We start from the raw sequence: 19,530 nt of genomic DNA, 5'->3' as shown, positions 1-19,530 counted from the left end.
GTTTCCGTAGCCTACAAATAAAAGTCATTCTTCTCCTGCGCAAGTTTCTATGACCCGCTGGGGTTCACTTCCTGTGTGACGTTCGCTGACTGAATGGAGAGAGCGGGAGGGTGGACTACTATCACGTCTCCACATCTTAAATAAGAGGTAAATATTGCAGTCTATCGTTATTCAAAAACGTCAATTTCAAACACGATATCAGTATATTTGTCCACGTTAATGAGAGGCTCGCGAACATTAAATGACGTTAACCTCTGTTAGCCTATCAATGCATAGGGCCTGACTAGCCTTTGGTAACACACTAAACGAATTATCTTTCATTTTTGGCACTTTTTCTGTTTGTGTAGATGGGAAGACATACTGAGAATCCAAATCGCCAACATTTGAAATAATAATTGTTTTGAATTATTTATTGTCTTATTTAATGAAGGTTTTAATAGAATTAGCCTACATTTGGCTTAAGCCGGATGAGACAGAGACATAATTTTATAGCCATTTGTTAAACAGCTGACAGGGAACGTCATTAACCGTTCCGGGAACGAAATTTTTTTGTTCTAACTGGTTCGGGAACGTCTATTTAATGGTGGAACCCAAAACCGGAAATGTTAAAATTCCGTTTCTGTTCGGAACGAACCAATAGGAAAAAAATTCTGGTTCAAAGCCCTGTATATAAGGTTAATAAAACCAAAAACTTAATTGAATAACACGTTAATTAAGAAATAAAGCAAGTTTAAAAATGACTTCAGTTCCCTTTTACATATTTAACACGTGATTCTGGATCCTTTCTTGGAGTTTTAACAATTTGCTATACCTATTTTGTGCATAACCTTAACATTTACTACTGTCTGGCATGCATAGGATGTTTGGTTTACTGTGCTGAAGTGGGGCTTCCCCCCCATTATTTTCCCCCTCCTGGCCCTGCGCTCTGACCACAACTTCCTAACAAGCTGGGATATTTGAAGAAAAGACTTTCACAGTGCTGTAATGTCCATGTGATAGATAAAGGCTGCTGCTGTTTTTTCTTTTCTTCCTCTCAGGGACACATTCAGACGTTCCAGCAGGCCGGATTCAACAGGACAACCTCACCACGGCCGTCTCTAGACTATGACGATGAAGAGACAGACTCCGATGAGGACATCCGTGAGACGTATGGCTATGACATGAAGGTATCTTTAAGAAAGTGCAGAGGATGCACAATATTTTAATCACAGTCTTTGCTCTGCCTTTTTTTTTTTTAAACTGACCAATTTTGATATTGCTGAGCTATCTATCTGCCTGTCTATTCTCATATTATAGACCAATCTTATCGGTTTAAAATGTACAAATATTATGTGCGTGTTTGACTCCGATAAGAGAGCGTTCATCATAGTTACATTTTCACCGTTTTATATTTTAAACAACACTTAAAAACCTCCTCTGACTCCAGGACTCGGGTGAGGTAAAGCCCTACTTGTTCTGTGATGAGGAGATCCCTGTGAAGTCAGAAGAGGTTGTGAGTCACATGTGGCCGGCCACACCATCTTTCTGTGCTGAACATGCCTACTCCTCTGCCTCCAAGTCCTGCCCCCAGAGTAAGGAACCTTACAGGCTCTGTCTCTCTGATAAATCTCTAAACTTTTATAAATGCAATAAATGTTTAATGTGGAACGGGATTTGTACCAGAATTATAATATGCCAACAATACAGTTCTCATAAGGTAATGTTGTTTCAGGCATGTTTGCTACTCGTCATATGTTCTGCGCTGATATCTGTATGCAGAGCATGCGTCAAGAGAGAAATTCAAAATTCTGCCACTCTGTTTTAATCTGGTTTGTATGACTGTGTATTGGGGATATTGTAGGTTAAAAAAAATTACAGAGCTGAGGGAAAGGGGGTAATATTCCAAGAAAAAAGTTGTACATTTGCGAGAAAAAAAATGGGATATTCTCTGAGATTATAAAGTGATAAATATGCAAGGGGGAAAAACTGAAAAGCAGTGGGCATTTTTTTTTTAATTAAATTATGGAGCTGAATTTCCAAGATTAAAGTCTTAAACTTGTTGGGGGGAACCTCAGACGTTCTCTGTGATATTAAAGGGGTACCAAATATAATATATACAGTTGCTGATGTGACAAAGTAACGTATTCTTAAGTATTCTATCAAATTTATATACTAGAAAACAACGAAATATCTTGGTAATTGTAAATATAATAGTCGGTACACTAAACGGCACAAGAGTCGCCATTTTTAAAAGACCGTGACGTCAGCGCTACCCACTGCACTAGGAGAGAAGCATGTAATCATGGCGTCGGGCGCATCAAGTGAAAGCGACAGCTCTGTCGAATCATACGAAGAGATCCCGCAAGACACACTGCAAGCAGGCTATGGCTTAGAAGGGTACCAGTTTGAACCTAGGAGAGGTACTCTCGACTCCGGTGATGAAATAAGAGAAGAAAGCTCGGATGACGGCGAGGATGAGACTGATGCTGACCATGGGCGTGGCGAGCGTGGGGCAGAGTGTCTGCGTGCAGGTGACACGGCGTGGTGCTCGTGCGGAAAATGTAACGTGGAGTTGCTCATGAGTCCAGCAGAATTTATTTGCTGCAATGAGATAGGCGCCACCCGTGGACTTGCGAAATCGTCGCAAGAGGCAGAAACAGGTATTTCACACGTGCTATTCCCAACCTCAATGAGCCAACACAACTGGGCACATACATACGTCATGAGTGTTACGCAGAGAAAATGAACGTGCATTCTGATTGGATAAAATTAATATCATGGCGGGCTGTTCAAACTGCGGAAATAGTTGGCTCGAGCTACTTTCAAAACACTATAACTTTGCAACCTTAGAACAAAAAACTTTTGTAAGTCTTGAATAAAGTTCGTCAATGTGTGTTTTATTGTTATATTTACTCTATATATTGCCCTCTGTTCCCCTTTAAAGTCATATATTTCCGAGAAAGAAAAAACACTGACATTCTCTGAGACAAGAATCACATGCTTCCTGGCTGCAGTGCATTCTGGGACATGTAGTTGAAAATCTTTTTTTTTTTTTAAATGGTGTATTTAAATAATATTGGCTGGCTTTTATTGTAGTATATCCGATATATTCTATTCAGCTAGCAGGATATTGAACGAGTTGAAGACGAGTAGCTGAATGGAATATACCTGATATACCACGAAAAAAGCCAACCATTATTATTATTATTATTATTATTATTATACATACACATTCGATGGAACAATTATAGATTTTACAAAAAGTTAAGAACAGAGGGGTAACTTACCAATACTGAATGCTGATTCTGATAGAATGTAATTCAATGTTCTGTCAATCCAATGCACATGTACAAAGTCAAAGTTCTAACAGTAAAAATAGTACAAGTCCAAAAAGCCTGAACAACAGCCCAGCTTGTATACAAGCTATATCCAGGTTGACAGTTCAAGTTCGGTTACTTTTGGTCGTAGTTAATTGTTATACTGCAGTTGTTCAAAACAAAAGGGCTTTGCTGAGTGAAGTCCACGAGTGACGTCCTCTTGTAAAAGTCTCCGTCACTTTTCCTCACCTCCAAGTAGAACTTTGACGATATTTCCGCTGTTACTCTCTTTAGCGCACGATTTAATGGAAACCACACCGCGAAAAAAATCAGTGTTTTTATTCCATGGAGAAAGTGGCCTGTATGTATAACAATCTTTTATATTTAATATTTCCCCTCTCTCAGCTCAGCTGTGGCGTCTGTGGTGTGATGACAATGCTCCATTTCATTTTTTTTGTTTTTTTTTTTTCTCACAAATGTATCACTTTATCTCAGAGAATATCCTAATCTTTTCTCATAAATTTACAAATTTAATCTCAAATTCTAAGGGATTTTTTTGTTTTGTTTTTTTGCTCCTCAGAATACTACCCCCTCCCCAACTCTGTAATATATATATATATATATTTAAGCCCACGATGGTACTAATAAGCCGTCGTAGGTTTGCTGAAAGGCAAATATGGACTCGTAACTTCTCTTTATCGGATACAGTTTTCCTACTGTATAAATACTTTTTTCTTTGTCACTGGTTGTTGATTTGGTTAACAGCCTTTGCTTGTCCCAAAGCTAGAACTAAATGAAGTTATTTTTAGGTTTGTCTTTTTGGTGTACACTACCGTTCAAAAGTTTGGGGTCACTTTGAAATGTCCTTATTTTTGAAAGAAAAGCACTGTTCTTTTCAATGAAGATCACTTTTTAAACTAATCAGAAATGCACTCTATACATTGCTAATGTGGTAAATGACTATTCTAGCTGCAAATGTCTGGTTTTTGGTGCAATATCTCCATAGGTGTATAGAGGCCCATTTCCAGCAACTCTCACTCCAGTGTTCTAATGGTACAATGTGTTTGCTCATTGCCTCAGAAGGCTAATGGATGATTAGAAAACCCTTGTACAATCATGTTAGCACAGCTGAAAACAGTTGAGCTCTTTAGAGAAGCTATAAAACTGACCTTCCTTTGAGCAGATTGAGTTTCTGGAGCATCACATTTGTGGGGTCGATTAAATGCTCAAAATGGCCAGAAAAATGTCTTGACTATATTTTCTATTCATTTTACAACTTATGGTGGTAAATAAAAGTGTGACTTCGTGGAAAACACAAAATTGTCTGGGTGACCCCAAACTTTTGAATGGTAGTGTATCTGCCCTAAAATTCAGAACGGATGCTACTGTACATACACTTTACTATGAAAATACAGGTTGCACAGTCATGACATCTTTGTAGTTTGATTTATGAAAAAGTGGACTTTTGGGATTAGAATGCATCTTTATGGAGTTTACACTCCACACAGTGTGAAAGAAGCATAACGCTACAGTGGCAAGAAAAAGTAAGTGAAGCCTTTGGAATTATGTGCATTTATATATAAACTTCAAAAATGGTCTGATTTTTTTCATCTAGGTTACAATAATGAACACAATCTGTTTTAACTAACACACTCATTGCTGCTTTATTCTTGGCCATATTGAATACATCATTCAAACATTCACAGTGTATGTTGGACAAAATATGTGAACCCCCAGGCTAATGACTTCAACAAAAGCTCACTGGAGTCAGGACTTGGCAAATCTGGAGTCCAGTCAATGAAAAGAGTCTGTAGATGTGACTTAGTTACTTTGACCCTCAAACATTTTGGGTTTGCTATTCACAAGAAGCATCAGCTGATATGAACTAATGCCTCATAAAAGAGATCTCAGCAGACCACGATCAAGAACAAAGCAATCTCAATAAGTTTAGATATTCATCTGTCTACAACTGGACAAATTTAATACTATGGCTAGTCTCCTTAAGATTATTCCAAAGGCTCAACGCAGAATCCTCAATGAGGTAAAGAAGAACCCTAGAGTAACAGCGAAATGCTTGGAGGAATCATCGGAACTGGCTAATATCGCTGTTCATGAGTCTACTGTATGCAAAACATTGAACAGGCAGTGTGTCCATGGCAGGATATTGCACACCAAAAAAAAAAAAAAATTGCTATATGCGTGAAGTTTGCCAAAGAGCACCTTGACACTACAGTGCTACTGGGAAAATAATTTGTGAACTAACGAAACAAAGGTTGAATTATTCAGGAAGCGCACACAGCACTTCGTATGGTATAAAAAGGGCCAGTGAAAACCTCATCCCAACGCAGGGGGTATGGTGGAAGGGAGCATTATGATTTGAGGCCACTTTCCTGCCTCAGGGTCTGGACAGCTTGCTATCATCGATTGGGGGGGGGATTAATTTATCAAGCTATCCTCCATGATAATGTCAGGGTGTCTGTATGCTATCTGAAGCTCAGGAGAAGTTGGGTGATGCAGCAGGACAGTGACCTTAAACATCAAAGTAAACCTACAACAGAATGGTTTTGAAATAAAGTAAAATCCACCTTTTGGAGTCGCCCAGTCAGAGCATGGACCTTAATCCAATAGAGTCGTTCACTCCAGACATCCTAAGAACATGGCTGAGTTGAAGCAGTTCTGTAAGGGAGCAAGTCTTCCAAAAGTCAGGGTTCACGCTGGGTTCTGAAAAATATTCTCCACTTTTTGTTTTCCCTTGAAAAATCAAGTCAAATAAGTATTCTTCACTTTTTCTTATTTTTTTTTCTTCACTTAGTCTGTTTTTTTTTTTCTTGGTTACCAACTCATCAGAGTGGACTTAATACAGGTTTACACCAACCAAACTGGCACAGATCAAATATTTGTACAGATACAGCTAGGCCTCTCCATTCCATATAAAATTTGGTCTCCACTCCAGACTAATCAGACTTGATTTTGGGCTCCCTGTGCACCATCAAGCTAAAATAAACCTCTTTAGTTTGAGCTTACTAAAGGTTATTTTAGCATGGAATTATTCAAAAGAAGTATTAGGACTCCCTTTAGCCTTTACTTCAACACACAACTTGATTCACAATTGAACAGAGTCAAGAAGAATCTGGGAACAACCAACAGTGAAGGAATCCGAATTTCCTGTCGATTTACGAACCAAACACAGAATGACTCCTCGTTTTACATCATACGGGGACTCGACACGCCACACCATCTGAAACATAGATCCCTCCAGTCGCTTGCCGGCTGACAGCACTTTCATTTTGGCGTTTTTTACCGATCCCTGCATTGCTGACACTACCGGATGTGCTCTGGGACGGTAGGGGCTCCGTGGCTGTTTCGGCCCTTAAATCTTCTTCAGCGCTTGAAGCTCACCTAAAAAACTTGACCAGCTGAGACTGCACCATTGTTCGTTTGGTTCACACAGAGAGAATTCCACCACCACACCAAGCTGATTAAGACGCACTGCACTTGGTCAAAAGCTTTGCACTCATTTGGTCATTGTGGAGTCGATTTTTATTGGTCACAAGTACGTGCTTATTGTTTACACTCTAGCTTTCTACCATCTCTTCGCTGCGGTTGGATTTCGGCAAGTGGAAAGATTTCTAGAAAATATGATTTATGACTATGACGAATACATTTGACACTGGGATGGCCGCGAGTAATTTTATGTTTGTCGATAACGAACATGACGAGCGCCAGCAGGAACCCTGAAAATTCCTCCTGAATGTTGTGCAGGTCTGATCCACAGCGACCAGAAGCACTTGTTTGAGGTTGTTGCTGCCAGAAGAGATTCGACCAGTTGTTAAATCCAAGGGTTCACTTACTTTTCCACCAGCCCTGTGAATGTTTAATGTGCATGTTCAGTAAAGTCACAAGATTATAATTGTGTGTTTTATTAGTTCAAACAGATTGTTTGTTCATTACTGTAACTTAGAAGATGATCATACCATATTTTAAGATAAATTTAAACAATGGTGCTTGAAAGTTTGTGGACCCTTTAGAATTTTCTATATTTCTGCATAAATATGACCTAAAACATCATCAGATTTTCACACAAGTCCTAAAAGTAGATAAAGAGAACCCAGTTAAACAAATGAGACAAAAATATTATACTTGGTCATTTATTTATTGAGGAAAATGATCCAATATTACATATCTGTGAGTGGCAAAAGTATGTGAACCTCTAGGATTAGCAGTTAATTTGAAGGTGAAATTAGAGTCAGGTGTTTTCGATCAATGGGATGACAATCAGGTGTGAGTGGGCACCCTGTTTTATTTAAAGAACAGGGATCTATCAAAGTCTGATCTTCACAACACATGTTTGTGGAAGTGTATCATGGCACAAGCAAAGGAGATTTCTGAGGACCTCAGAAAAAGCGTTGTTGATGCTCATCAGGCTGGAAAAGGTTACAAAACCATCTCTAAAGAGTTTGGACTCCACCAATCCACAGTCAGACAGGTTGTGTACAAATAGAGGAAATTCAAGACCATTGTTACCCTCCCCAGGAGTGGTCGACCAACAAAGATAATTCCAAGAGCAAGGTGTATAATAGTCAGCAAGCAGGGGCAGACTGGGGCAAAAAAGTGGCCCGGGAATTAAGTACCTGACTGGCCCACTCAGGGGCCATGGCGGCAGATGACGCTGGAGGCGGAACAAATATGTTCAAAATATGCATGTAAACATTATTGAAGGGATAATGACATCATTTAACCTGAGGCCTTGATTAGAACAAATATATAATAGTTTTTATAGTTACTTAAAATGGTCTGCAATAGTTGCTTAATAGTGTGAAAATTGGTGAACATGTAAGTCACACTAATAATGATCATACCATAATAGTTAACATATCACCTTACTGAAGTAGCAGTTTCTGCAGCAGCACACTTTTTTTCTCTGCAACACCATCTATGATGTCCTCGCTATCCAGCATCTTAAGAACATCTTGCTGAGTGGCCATGAGCACAAATGCCTCCAGGTGCTGCTGAAAGAGGGTGCTCCTGAGCCTGTCCTTGATGAATTTTAGTGTTGAAAAACTACGCTCGCATGCTACCTGTGTGACTGACAGAGTAAGCAGGAACTTGTATGCAAGGCCGATTATGTGGTATGCATCTGTCAGGAGGTTGTACTTCCTCAGCATACGGTAGCAACACAATGGACAGTCCTGGCAAGATGAGCACTTTGTGTTCACCATCTCCATCTCATTTTCAGCATCCTCTGACCCAACCTCTTTTGCTGTCTTGGTTGTGTATTCCTCAAATATTGAGGCCTTCAACTTATCCCACTGTCCTGCCAGACTCTGTCACAATTTACAGAGTGACAACGGTCACTCTGTAAATTGGTGACCGTTGCCCTGTCATCAAGTGGTAGTAAACATTTGCTCAGAACTTTGAATGCTGTCTCTGGGAAACCACTTGAATATGATTTTTACCTGGCTGAAGTTTTTTGGGTCCAGAAGAGCCAAATCAGCATACAAGGTGCCATTTTTGAGGAATCGCTGGTGCATGCTCTCAATGACTGTATCCATGATGCGATTGTGGACATTTATTCTGTACAATGCCTCTGTGTCAGACACAGTCTCATCTTGGGACATATCTCTCCAGGCATGGATTTCTTTCTTCGAACCCTTTTTGGTGGCAGAGCAGCCTCAACTTCCAGCTCTGTTTCTTCGTTCTCTTCAAGTAGCTCATTGTTCCTTGAGGCTAACATCATATTTTGAAAGCAACACAATAATTTCCAAGAAGATGCCATGATCCACTGTATCATCATCAAGCATGTATGCTGTCTCCGACTGTGACCCTCTGTAGCTCAAACCTCTTTTTCCAATGAGCTTCACCACATCTGTGATGCGCTCCAACACTTGCCGCCTCTTGCGCACCTGCACTTTACAAAGAGACATCTGATGTCCCATGAGAAGGTTCTCAACATTGCGTTTTGAGGACCTAAGGAAATGTGCTTCTGCACAGCCTCTGTGTAGATTGCTCCTCTCATGTTCTTCCACTCTCTGATGTATGTGTTTCTGGTCTGTCATGCCAGTGATGAACAAACTGCTATCTGTAGCCTTAGCAAATGCCATACAAAGGAAGCAGAAGAGTGCTTGTCTGTCTTCACTGTATGAAAGCCATTTCCTATTTGTGCCATCTTTGCAAGAAAAAGCTCTCTGCACTATAGCCTTCTCTGCCTTCTGCTGGGGATGATGACTCAAGAAATAATCTAAGTCCTCTGGTTTTGGCCTTGTAAAAAAAAATCAAATTTTGAAGAGAGAGCACTGACTTCCTGGGCTTGACTTCCTCTAGCAGTAGCTGGATCATCTTCTGTCTAAATAAGAGATTAATACTGTTAGTATTGTTTTAGTAAACCACTAAACCAAACTATCAGTAAAATATAATTTTTTTTTGATAATAGGGCTAAGATGGTTTAAAAAAATGTTGTTAGTATACTAGGCCTAGCAGTACTAGTGTAGTCCAAACACAATAATGACGTTTTTACAGCCAAACTAGCCTAAATGCGTTGTGCTAAAAGTTAGCAAGCTAGCTAAATAATGTTATAACATTCCAGCCGCCCACCTGAGTAGCATCCCCCTCTGGGTCATGTTGTCCTGCAGACGGCGACGCCGCTGAGGATGGTGCAGATGATGCAGCAGCAGAAAATATATTTGTCAGTTTCTGACACTTGGTCACGTCTGCTTGTAGTGCGTGCCTTTTCTTTTCTCTTAATTTTTGTGCTCCTCCCTTGCGTTTCTTCTCCATTTTTGCACGGCTAATTAATTGATTGACAGATGAAGCGGGAGAAGGGGGCCGGACCGAAGCCTTTGGCTCGGCTGTGATTGGCCAACAGCCCCAAGACTGACGCCCATGTAAGCCAATGCTGATTATCCAGACACTAGAGAAAGTGTTAACATTGCTTATCATATGAAAAGCCAGCGCAACTTTTTTTTTTTTTTTTCTCCGCCGGCCTACACTGAACCACCGGCCCACCAGGAAAACTCCCGCTACTCCCGATGGCCAGTCCGCCCCGTCAGTAAGGTCACAAAAGACCCCAGAGTAAATTCTAAGCAACTGAAGGCCTCTCTCACATTTAGCTAATGTTAATGTTCATGAGTCCACCATCAGGAGAACAACAATGGTGTGCATGGCAGGGTTGCAAGGAGAAAGCCACTGCTGTCCAAAAAGAACATTGCTGCTTGTCTGCAGTTTGCTAAAGATCACGTGGACAAGCCAGAAGGCTATTGGAAAAAGGTTTTGTGGACGGATGAGACCAAAATAGAACTTGTTGGTTTAAACGAGAAGCATTATGTTTGGAGAAAGGAAAACACTGCATTCCAGCATAAGAACCTTATCCCATCTGTGAAACATGGTGGTGGTAGTATCATGGTTTGGACCTGTTTTGCTGCATCTGGGCCAGGACGGCTTGCCATCATTGATGGAACAATGAATTCTGAATTATACCAGCGAATTCTAAAGGAAAATGTCAGGACATCTGTCCATGAACTGAATCTCAAGAGAAGGTGGGTCATGCAGCAAGACAACGACCCTAAGCACACAAGTCGTTCTACCAAAGAATGGTTAAAGAAGAATAAAGTTAATGTTTTGGAATGGCCAAGTCAAAGTCCTGACCTTAATCCAATCGAAATGTTGTGGAAGGACCTGAAGCGAGCAGTTAATGTGAGGAAACCCAACAACATCCCAGAGTTGAAGCTGTTCTGTATGGAGGAATGGGCTAAAATTCCTCCAAGCCAGTGTGCAGGACTGATCAACAGTTACCAGAAACGTTTAGTTGCAGTTATTGCTGCACAAGGGGGTCACACCAGATACTGAAAGCAAAGGTTCACATACTTTTGACACTCAAGATATGTAATATTGGATCATTTTCCTCAATAAATAAATGAAGTATAATATTTTTCTCACATTTGTTTAACTGGGTTCTCTTTATCTACTTTTAGTACTTGTGTGAAAATCTGATGATGTTTTAGGTCATATTTATGCAGAAATATAGAAAATTCTAAAGGGTTCACAAACTTTCAAGCATCGCTGTACATTCCAAAGGTTTCACTTACTTTTTCTTGCCACTGTATGTCTGGACTTGGTCAATCCAGCTGATGTGGAAACGATTTCAGAATAGTCGAAATGTATCAATTGAGTCAGATTAGCAGAAGATCATCTGGTTCCTGTATCCCTCTCCCAGATCCAACCACTCCGCGGAAACAGCCCAGGAAGACGCCCCTGGTGCCGCGCAGTTTGGAACCTCCTGTGCTGGAGCTGTCCCCGGCTGCCAAGGCCCAACTGGAGGTACTGATGATGGAGGGAGACCTGTTGGAGGTCTCTCTGGATGAAACTCAGCACATCTGGAGAATCCTGCAGGCCACACACCCGCCCTCGGAGGAGCGCTTCTTGCAGGTGGAGGTGAGTCACGGGAAGTGAGTTAATGCACTGTCAGGAAAAAAGATGCTACTTGAACCATTTTGTTCCACTATAATGTGGTGCATAAATAGGATTTAAAAGTCGCACTATATCCTCTCGGCACCTTGAGCCACTTGACAAGCGTTTGTACCTTGAAAGGTACAGTTTAGAACATTCTGTTTCAAAATTCTCTTGAGGGTCATAAAGACGATGTGTTGGACCTAAGTGAGGTACATGGGATTAGCTGTAGGATTGTAGGTTTCATCCTTCTTTCTTGCAACCACACCACTTTCCCCCTTATAAAAAAAAAAAAGCTTGCATATTTTACTCGTGATGAAGCATATTTTTCTTGTTCTAACTTCTCTCTCTAAATGTCCTGTCTGTCGCCGTCCCCAACCCTCTTTTTTCATTCTTCCTCAGTCGGAGGACACACTGCTCGAGAAGCCAATGAAGCTAAAGGTAAAGGAAATGGAGAAGAAGAGAAAGCGGAAACTGGAGAGAGCCGAGCAGCAATTACTCTTAGCCTCGTCAGGCGTGGAAGTTCGCCCCAAATGCAAAGACATGAAAAGGGTACTCGAGGTTGGTGGCAAGCCCAAAAAGAAGAAGCTCAAGCTCAGTCCGGAGAAGTCACGTGAGCTGAAGCAACTGGCCAAGCGCCTTGCTAAGGAGGAGAAGGAGAGGAAGAGGAAAGAAAAAGCTGCAGCCAAAGCCGAGTTCGCCAAGGAGGGTCTGGAGAAGAAGAAGGAGAAGAAGATCTTGGACATCCCCTCGAAGTATGACTGGTCAGGTGCGGAGGACTCCAACGACGAGAATGCTGTCTGTGCAGCAAAGAACTGCCAGAGACCATGCAAGGATAAGGTTGGTGAGAGAGTTCAGGTTCACTTGATGATAATGAAGGCAGGCGTCAAGCAGTTGGTCTGTGGTGATTTTAATGTCGTGGCGGAATTACAATTATTATGAAATGATTATTTGGGGATTTTATTCAGAGCCAATTATTTTGTTCGACTCAGAAGCGGTTCATTTCAGCGGAAACGGAGACAAAATCTTAATGCTTTCACTATTGTAAAGAAAGAAAGAAAGAAAGCACAACTTTATTCATCACACACTTGTGAAATTCCTCTCTGCATTTAACCCATCTGAAGCAGTCAACACACACATGCGCGTGAGCAATGAGCACACACACACACCCAGAGCAGTGGGCAGCCATGCTAACAGCGCCCGGGGAGCAGTTGGGAGTTCGGTGCCTCGCTCAAGGGCACCTCAGCCCAAGGCCGTCCCATATTAACCTAACCGCATGTCTTTGGACTGTGGTGGAAACCGGAGCACCCGGAGGAAACCCATGCAGACACGGGGAGAACATGCAAACTCCGCACAGAAAGGCCCTCGCTGGGCTCAAACCCAGAATTTTCTTGCTGTGAGGCGACAGTGCTAACCACTTACACCACCGTGCTGCCCCCTTATAAAACCTACAAGTAGGGCTGTCAATCGATTAAAATATGTGATTAATCGCATTGTCCATTGTTGTGATTAATTGCACATTTTTAATCTGTTCTAAATGTACCTTAAAGGGATTTCCCCCCCCCATGTTTTTGGTGAGGTGAGTGGGCGTGGACAAATCTGCCTGCTTGATGCAAATATATGTGGTCAGGTCAGGAAGGATAAGGCTGGACACAGCAAAAATCATTTTTGTGGATATTTTATTCCCAAACTGGATTAAAAAACTAAAGCAGCATTAACTTTATAATTTTGAGGGTTTCGCACAATTCAGTGTGAAGAATACAATGCAGTATTTTCCTCTAGTTCTGTCCTTAACTTTCAGCCTCAAACTACGCAATAAACTAAACTAACTCGGTGATGTGAACTCTGGACGACAGTCGTGTCCATCTTTAAATAAATAAAATAAAAATACATATCTCATCTTCATCCGCTTATCCGGGTTGCGGAGGCAGCAGTCTGGGCATGGAAGCCCAAACTTCCCTCTCCCCAGACACCTCGGCCAGCTCCTCGGGAAGAACACCGAGGCGTTCCCAGGTCAGCCGAGAGACACAGTCCCTCCAGCGTGTCCTGGGTCTTCCCCGAGGTCTCCTCCCGGGGGGACATGCCTGGAACACCTCCCCAGGGAGGTGTCCAGGAGACATCCAAAAGAGGGGCCCAAGCCACCTCAGCTGATTCCTCTTGATGTGGAGGTTTTTGTATGAAAATACAAAACCCAAATAAATACATTTATGAAGCCATGCAGCTCATAAAGATGTTTTCCAGTAAAATGCAAAAACTCACTGGGAAAAATGTTATTTACCAGCTGGGAGGTCCGTATCGTGAAATACCGTGACCAAGGTCTCGAAAGTAGTATTCAAGGCCGAGGTCACGGTATTTCACCATACAGACCGACCTTAAGCTGGGCATACACTGTGCGATTTTTTTTTTTTTTTTTTTCCTTTTTTTTTCCAATCGCGGTATTCAGCTGCTGCTCACACTGTACGAGTGAATCGCAGGGGTAAACAGCACGCAGCTTACGATTCTTGTTCTCACACTATACGATCCGATGCTCAGGATTTCAAACAGGTTTGATTTTCATCCGATCGATCGGGAGGAGGTCGTGAGGTGTTAATCGCTTGTCGTTAGCCTATGTATACTACACGATCCTAGACGCACGATTGAGCCAAAACTCGGCCCGATCTCCAAAATAGTCGCACGAGTGAAAATCGGGCCAAAAATCGCACAGTGTATGCCCAGCTTTAAGCTGGTAAATAATATTTTGTTTTTTTCTTTACCAAATTCTAACAGAAAACGAGAGCGCCCGAAAGGGAAAACCGAGCCGAGCCACCATTTTGAATCCTCATTCACGGCTGTAATGCAAATGGCTTCCTCCTCGGTATACAAGTGCACTTCCATGGCAGGAAAAAAAACTACATTTTGCCGCCTATGTAGTCCCCTATTTATACAAATAGGAGTCATTCAGGATTCAGCCATGTTTTTGCTCAGCGTTAGCAACAGGTTTTTAGCTTTCTCCTGAAATGTTTTCTTATATTTCTTCTTCCTCAGGGTAGTAAACTCGCTTTCGCTGTGATCACTGTCGTTATCGCTATCCATGCTGTAAAATTAATGCTGTTCTCCTGAGAAATGCTGCCAAAAATTTATCAGATTTTTGATAAAAAATCTTATAAATAAATCTTACTTTTAAAAAAAGCTAAACGTTGACAAAAATTGCTACTATGTTTGTTGTGAACGAGCGAGTCGGCAGAGGTCCGTAACTGGGGTCCGTATCGTAGGATATGGACCCGCTCGCCAGCCAATCAGAGTGCAGGATTTGATGGAAACCAGACCCAAAAAAAAAAAAACAGTATATTCATCAGCAAAAACTGCATTTATAAACTTTTTTTTTTTTTAAATATATAACACACGCGTTTCTCAGAATAAAACAAACTCTCTCACTCCAGTGTGCAGCCTGCATGCGCGCACACACACTAGGGTGCATCAGTTGCCCTCACTTTCATAAAATCTGATGCATTTTTGTTTGGGTGTTCCTTTTCACCAATAAAGACATCCTGTAAAATTTTTTGACCATATTCAAAAGTCTAATGGTGGCACCATGAGGTTCATTTTTTTTGCCAAAAACCGCTTATTTTATGTTTTCGCGTAAGGTTTGAATCACAATGTTGGACTCCATTTATTGATTTCTTGTGACCCAGAGATCATGTTAAGAACCTTTGCAAGGGATTGAGAAGAATTAATGTGATTCATAATACATTTGTATTGTTTAAAAGTAGTTGAACAATGATTCAATGAACAGCTAAAACTCAAACTGTGCTTGATAATATATTTAGAATATATACTAAAAATGTGTATCTAAGATATTTGGTATACTCTATAAGGTGCCATAATGTTTCATGAAAAGTGATCGAAATTTTGTCATAAAAGTCATAAAATAGCAGCTTTTTCCATAACTTTGAGCTCCTGGTGCCACCATTAAACTTTTGAATTTTGTCAAAATATTTCACCCAGTGTGTTTTCTTACCAAAAGGAACATAAAAACAAAAATGCATCATGATCGGAGGAACTTTTTATTTTTAGGGGACAACTGATGCACCCTAACACACACCTACCTGGACCTTAACACGTCGTCTTTTCTCCCCTCTGGACCATTAAAAGCATATAAAAATACACACGTTTTATGTAAACAGTCAGAATGCAACAATATTAGTTGATTCTGTACATAAGTGCACTTTATCACAACTTACACCGACCAGCGACTTGCTACATCACTCATTTGTGCTATGTCACTTCCTGATCCCCCAAACTATGGGTGAGGGGCACATAACGTGCATGCGTTTAATCATGCATCAAAAAAAAAAATTAGTGGCGTTAAAAGGAATTTGCCTTAACGCTTTATCATCACATTAACATCAACAGCCCTACTAAAAAGCTAAACGACATCATGCGATTTATTACGCGGTCAAAACTGGAGTGTGATGTGGAATGTGAGGTAGATATAATGTATATATGGTTAAGGCTGGAGTTTGCATGTTCTCCCCGTGTCCGCGTAGGTTTCCTCCGGGTGCTCCGGTTTCCCCCACAGTCCAAAGACATGCAGGTTAGGTTAACTGGTGACTCTAAATTGACCGTAGGTGTGAATGTGAGTGTGAATGGTTGTCTGTGTCTATGGTGGGGTTTACATTAGACCGTATCAGCGGATCATCAGATTAACGTTTTTAAAATGATTAGTGTGCACACAGCAACACCAATACACGGGTACGCTCGGCTCCGCAGGCATCCTGCGCTCCAAATCACTCCGCCCTGAACAGCGAGTGCCCTCTGGAGGGTGCGCACTCCGGCCCTGCGCAGCTCACAGAGCGCGCGAGTGGAGCGCACAAGCCACGATTCGGGACTGAGCCGCTGTGTGTGATCCCAGCGCATATCACTTACCACTTGCAAGTGGAAGGATGGCAAGCCTAAAGACAATCATAACTACACAATGGGCAGTATTTGCATCAGTATTTGCAGTATTTTCATACTTTTATACTCTTTAATGAAAGGTGATACAAGGCGGAAGTCCGCGCCGTTTTTCAGCAGTCGCGTCACATGACCAACGCCAGCGAATCAGGAAGGTGGATGTCACAGTAACGTTGTCCAATGACGACGCCAGCTAGAGCTCAGCACAGCGTATCCGCGTATTCTCAATGTTTACACAGCACCGGAGCTGACACGATCTGGATTGAATACGTGGACCCTGGCGGATTCCCGTTTCCCAGCGTTTCCAGGCGTTTTAATGTAAACGGACAGTGCATCCGCGAAGAAAACGAGATAGATACGGTCTAATGTAAACTTGGCCTATGTGTCAGCCCTGTGATGACCTGCCGACTTGTCCAGGGTGTACCCCGCCTTTCGCCCGTAGTCAGCTGGGATAGGCTCCAGCTTGCCTGCGACCCTGTAGAACACGATAAAGCGGCTAGAGATGATATGAGATGGTTAAGGCTGCTGCTTTTTTTTTTTCCCCTGTCATTTTGGTTTATAAACACACAGTAATGTTGGCGCTTTCAGCAAATTACAAGTTCAACTGAGACAAGAACGGTGTTATTTGAAATGTTACTCCTCTTATTCCAAAGCCCAAAGATTACAATTCTTTATTTATTATTAAACAATGTCCCAGTTTTTAACAGTTTATAGTAATATTTAATGTTATGGAATCTCCTTGAGACAGGTTACGTCCTGTTATCACTTACATTACTGTCACTGTTAAGAGTCACTCCGTCACCAGCCTCACCTCGGTCATGGTGGAGAATTTACTGACTGTTTACGAAGTGCTGACACTGGAGACTCCTTCCAAAGAAATGACATAACTGAAAAACTTCACCCTATCAATGATGGCATGTTTTTTTTTTTTTTAATTTATTAAATAACGGCGCACTAAAAAAAACAAACCTTCTTATATGCATTAGATTATAAGCATTATCCACCATGGATTAGCTTTTGCAATAGAAACAGTAATGTATTAGAACGATAAACTGATATCAAAATTGTATGACTCCCGTCAGAGCTGTCCAAAATTCATCCACACCTTTTAAAAATTCTATGGTATAATAAGAATAATGCACTGTTTTTTATGTATTTTCTAATATGACTCTCTTCTTTCCTCTCAGGTGGACTGGGTTCAGTGTGATGGAGGATGTGACGAGTGGTTCCATCAGGTGTGTGTGGGCGTGTCATGCGAGATGGCCGAGAACGAAGACTACATTTGCTCGGCTTGTTCACGTAAGGCCGGCGGAGTGATGGGAGTCAAAGTGGGCATAGAGACTGTGGTGATGACGTCAGCCATGTGTAGCACACAGACTCTCTCCCCCCTGTACCAAGCAGAGGTTCAGGAGGGCAGCTAGCACGCGCACACACGTGTACACACACACACACCACACACACACACACGCGCGTACAACCTACAACTGCTGTTGCTCCTCCACTTCAACCTCCTCTTCTTTGTTTATCTGGGAAGCGGAAAGCAGATTGATGCTCCATGTATCATCTATGACTGATTGCTGAGACTAAGAACTGACTATGATTTTGGACAATTCAAGATTTGCAATCCATAAGCAAGAAGGATGAGGGTAATGCATGAATAAAAACATCTGATCCACTTTTTTTTTTTTTTTGAAGGTGAATCCATTTAAGGATCCTGTGCATGGGCTATACAATAAACATGGATATTTAAAGGGGAAATGATGAAATATGGTACGCTGGAGATTTGTATTGTTCCACCAGACATCAGTCTTCACTTCTGTTTTTTTTTTTTTCTTTTTCCCCCTTTTTTTTTTTTTGTCTGTAAACTGTTAGACCATAGAGCTCAGCTCTAAGCCCAAGACTACTACATCTTCTCTCATCATACGCACATTGGCTGTAGTTTGCTTCAGCTGGACCAGACTGCATTTGCACAGCTCTGTTTTAATTTGCTTAAATGAATCATCATGCATTACAAGAAGTATCCTATAATGCATTACTGGTTTGCTCCAGATATCCCATAATTAACAGCCTTTAGGAGGATTATTAAGCTATTTGGTTGCCGCATAAATGAGTTACCCTGCAAATATGTAGGACTAGTTTAAAATGGATGTATGTAGGTAAAATATTTATGATGTAAATAGATTTTAAAGAATTAATAAGTCAATGTGTATGTTTTTGTTGCTCAACTTTATTAAAACAATTCCTAGTGAAACAAATCTAGGTCTTGTGGTGGTTTTTGTGCATTTCTTTGTGGAAGCAAATGTTTTAAAATGCATGTTTTTAGAGGCTTGTGAATTGCTGTGTACAATAGGTGTACAATGGTACAGGATATTACACGTTGGCTGGAAGATATGAAGTTTACGATTGAGTGGTGAATGTATAGATCACGAGTGAGCAAAGTGAACAAGTGAAAATATTTTCAACAGGATATGAATATCAACTTCATATGTGCCACCATGTAATGTTCTTTGTTACATGGACACTGCCACAAAAGAATTTTAATTCTGAACCGGTTCGCCATTTTGACAACGTGCGTCTAGTCAGTGGAAAAGCACTGGGAGTGAAATATCGGGAATTATTATACTGTACATGCAGGACACTTTTTTTTTTTAAATGGAATAAAAACACGTCCTATTACCTTCTAGCGGGTTTCATTCATTTGGTTTGATGGCATGCAATATTATCATATTGCTTATCCTATGTGTATTACGTCACTCTATCCAATGGAGAATGAGTGTTGAATATGGTTTACGATATTGTCATGGTTACCACCTAATAATTTATGAACAATAAAAGTAAAAACAGAAATAAACTAGAGAGT

The 19,530-nt window shown here is 41.1% G+C and overlaps 1 protein-coding gene across 6 annotated transcripts in view; it reads left to right on the top strand.

Annotated features, from left to right (window-relative positions):
• kdm5a (lysine demethylase 5A) overlaps nt 1-18,925 on the top strand; it is an 80,209-nt gene extending 61,284 nt beyond the window's left edge. For all 6 annotated transcript variants that reach the window (XM_060903091.1, XM_060903090.1, XM_060903089.1 and 3 more), the window contains 5 exons: nt 1,038-1,166; nt 1,427-1,571; nt 11,506-11,723; nt 12,141-12,578; nt 17,858-18,925. In XM_060903091.1, coding sequence (XP_060759074.1) covers nt 1,038-1,166; nt 1,427-1,571; nt 11,506-11,723; nt 12,141-12,578; nt 17,858-18,091 — 1,164 coding nt within the window. In that variant the 3' untranslated portion in view covers nt 18,092-18,925. The remainder of the gene's footprint in view (nt 1-1,037; nt 1,167-1,426; nt 1,572-11,505; nt 11,724-12,140; nt 12,579-17,857) is intronic.
• The last annotated feature ends 605 nt before the right edge of the window (nt 18,926-19,530 follow it).

Source organism: Neoarius graeffei, chromosome 21, assembly GCF_027579695.1.
Source record: "Neoarius graeffei isolate fNeoGra1 chromosome 21, fNeoGra1.pri, whole genome shotgun sequence".
In the NCBI taxonomy this organism is placed as follows: Eukaryota; Metazoa; Chordata; class Actinopteri; order Siluriformes; family Ariidae; genus Neoarius; species Neoarius graeffei.
The sequence above is the reverse complement of the archived record's forward strand: the minus strand, read 5'-3'. Positions and strand labels throughout refer to the sequence as shown.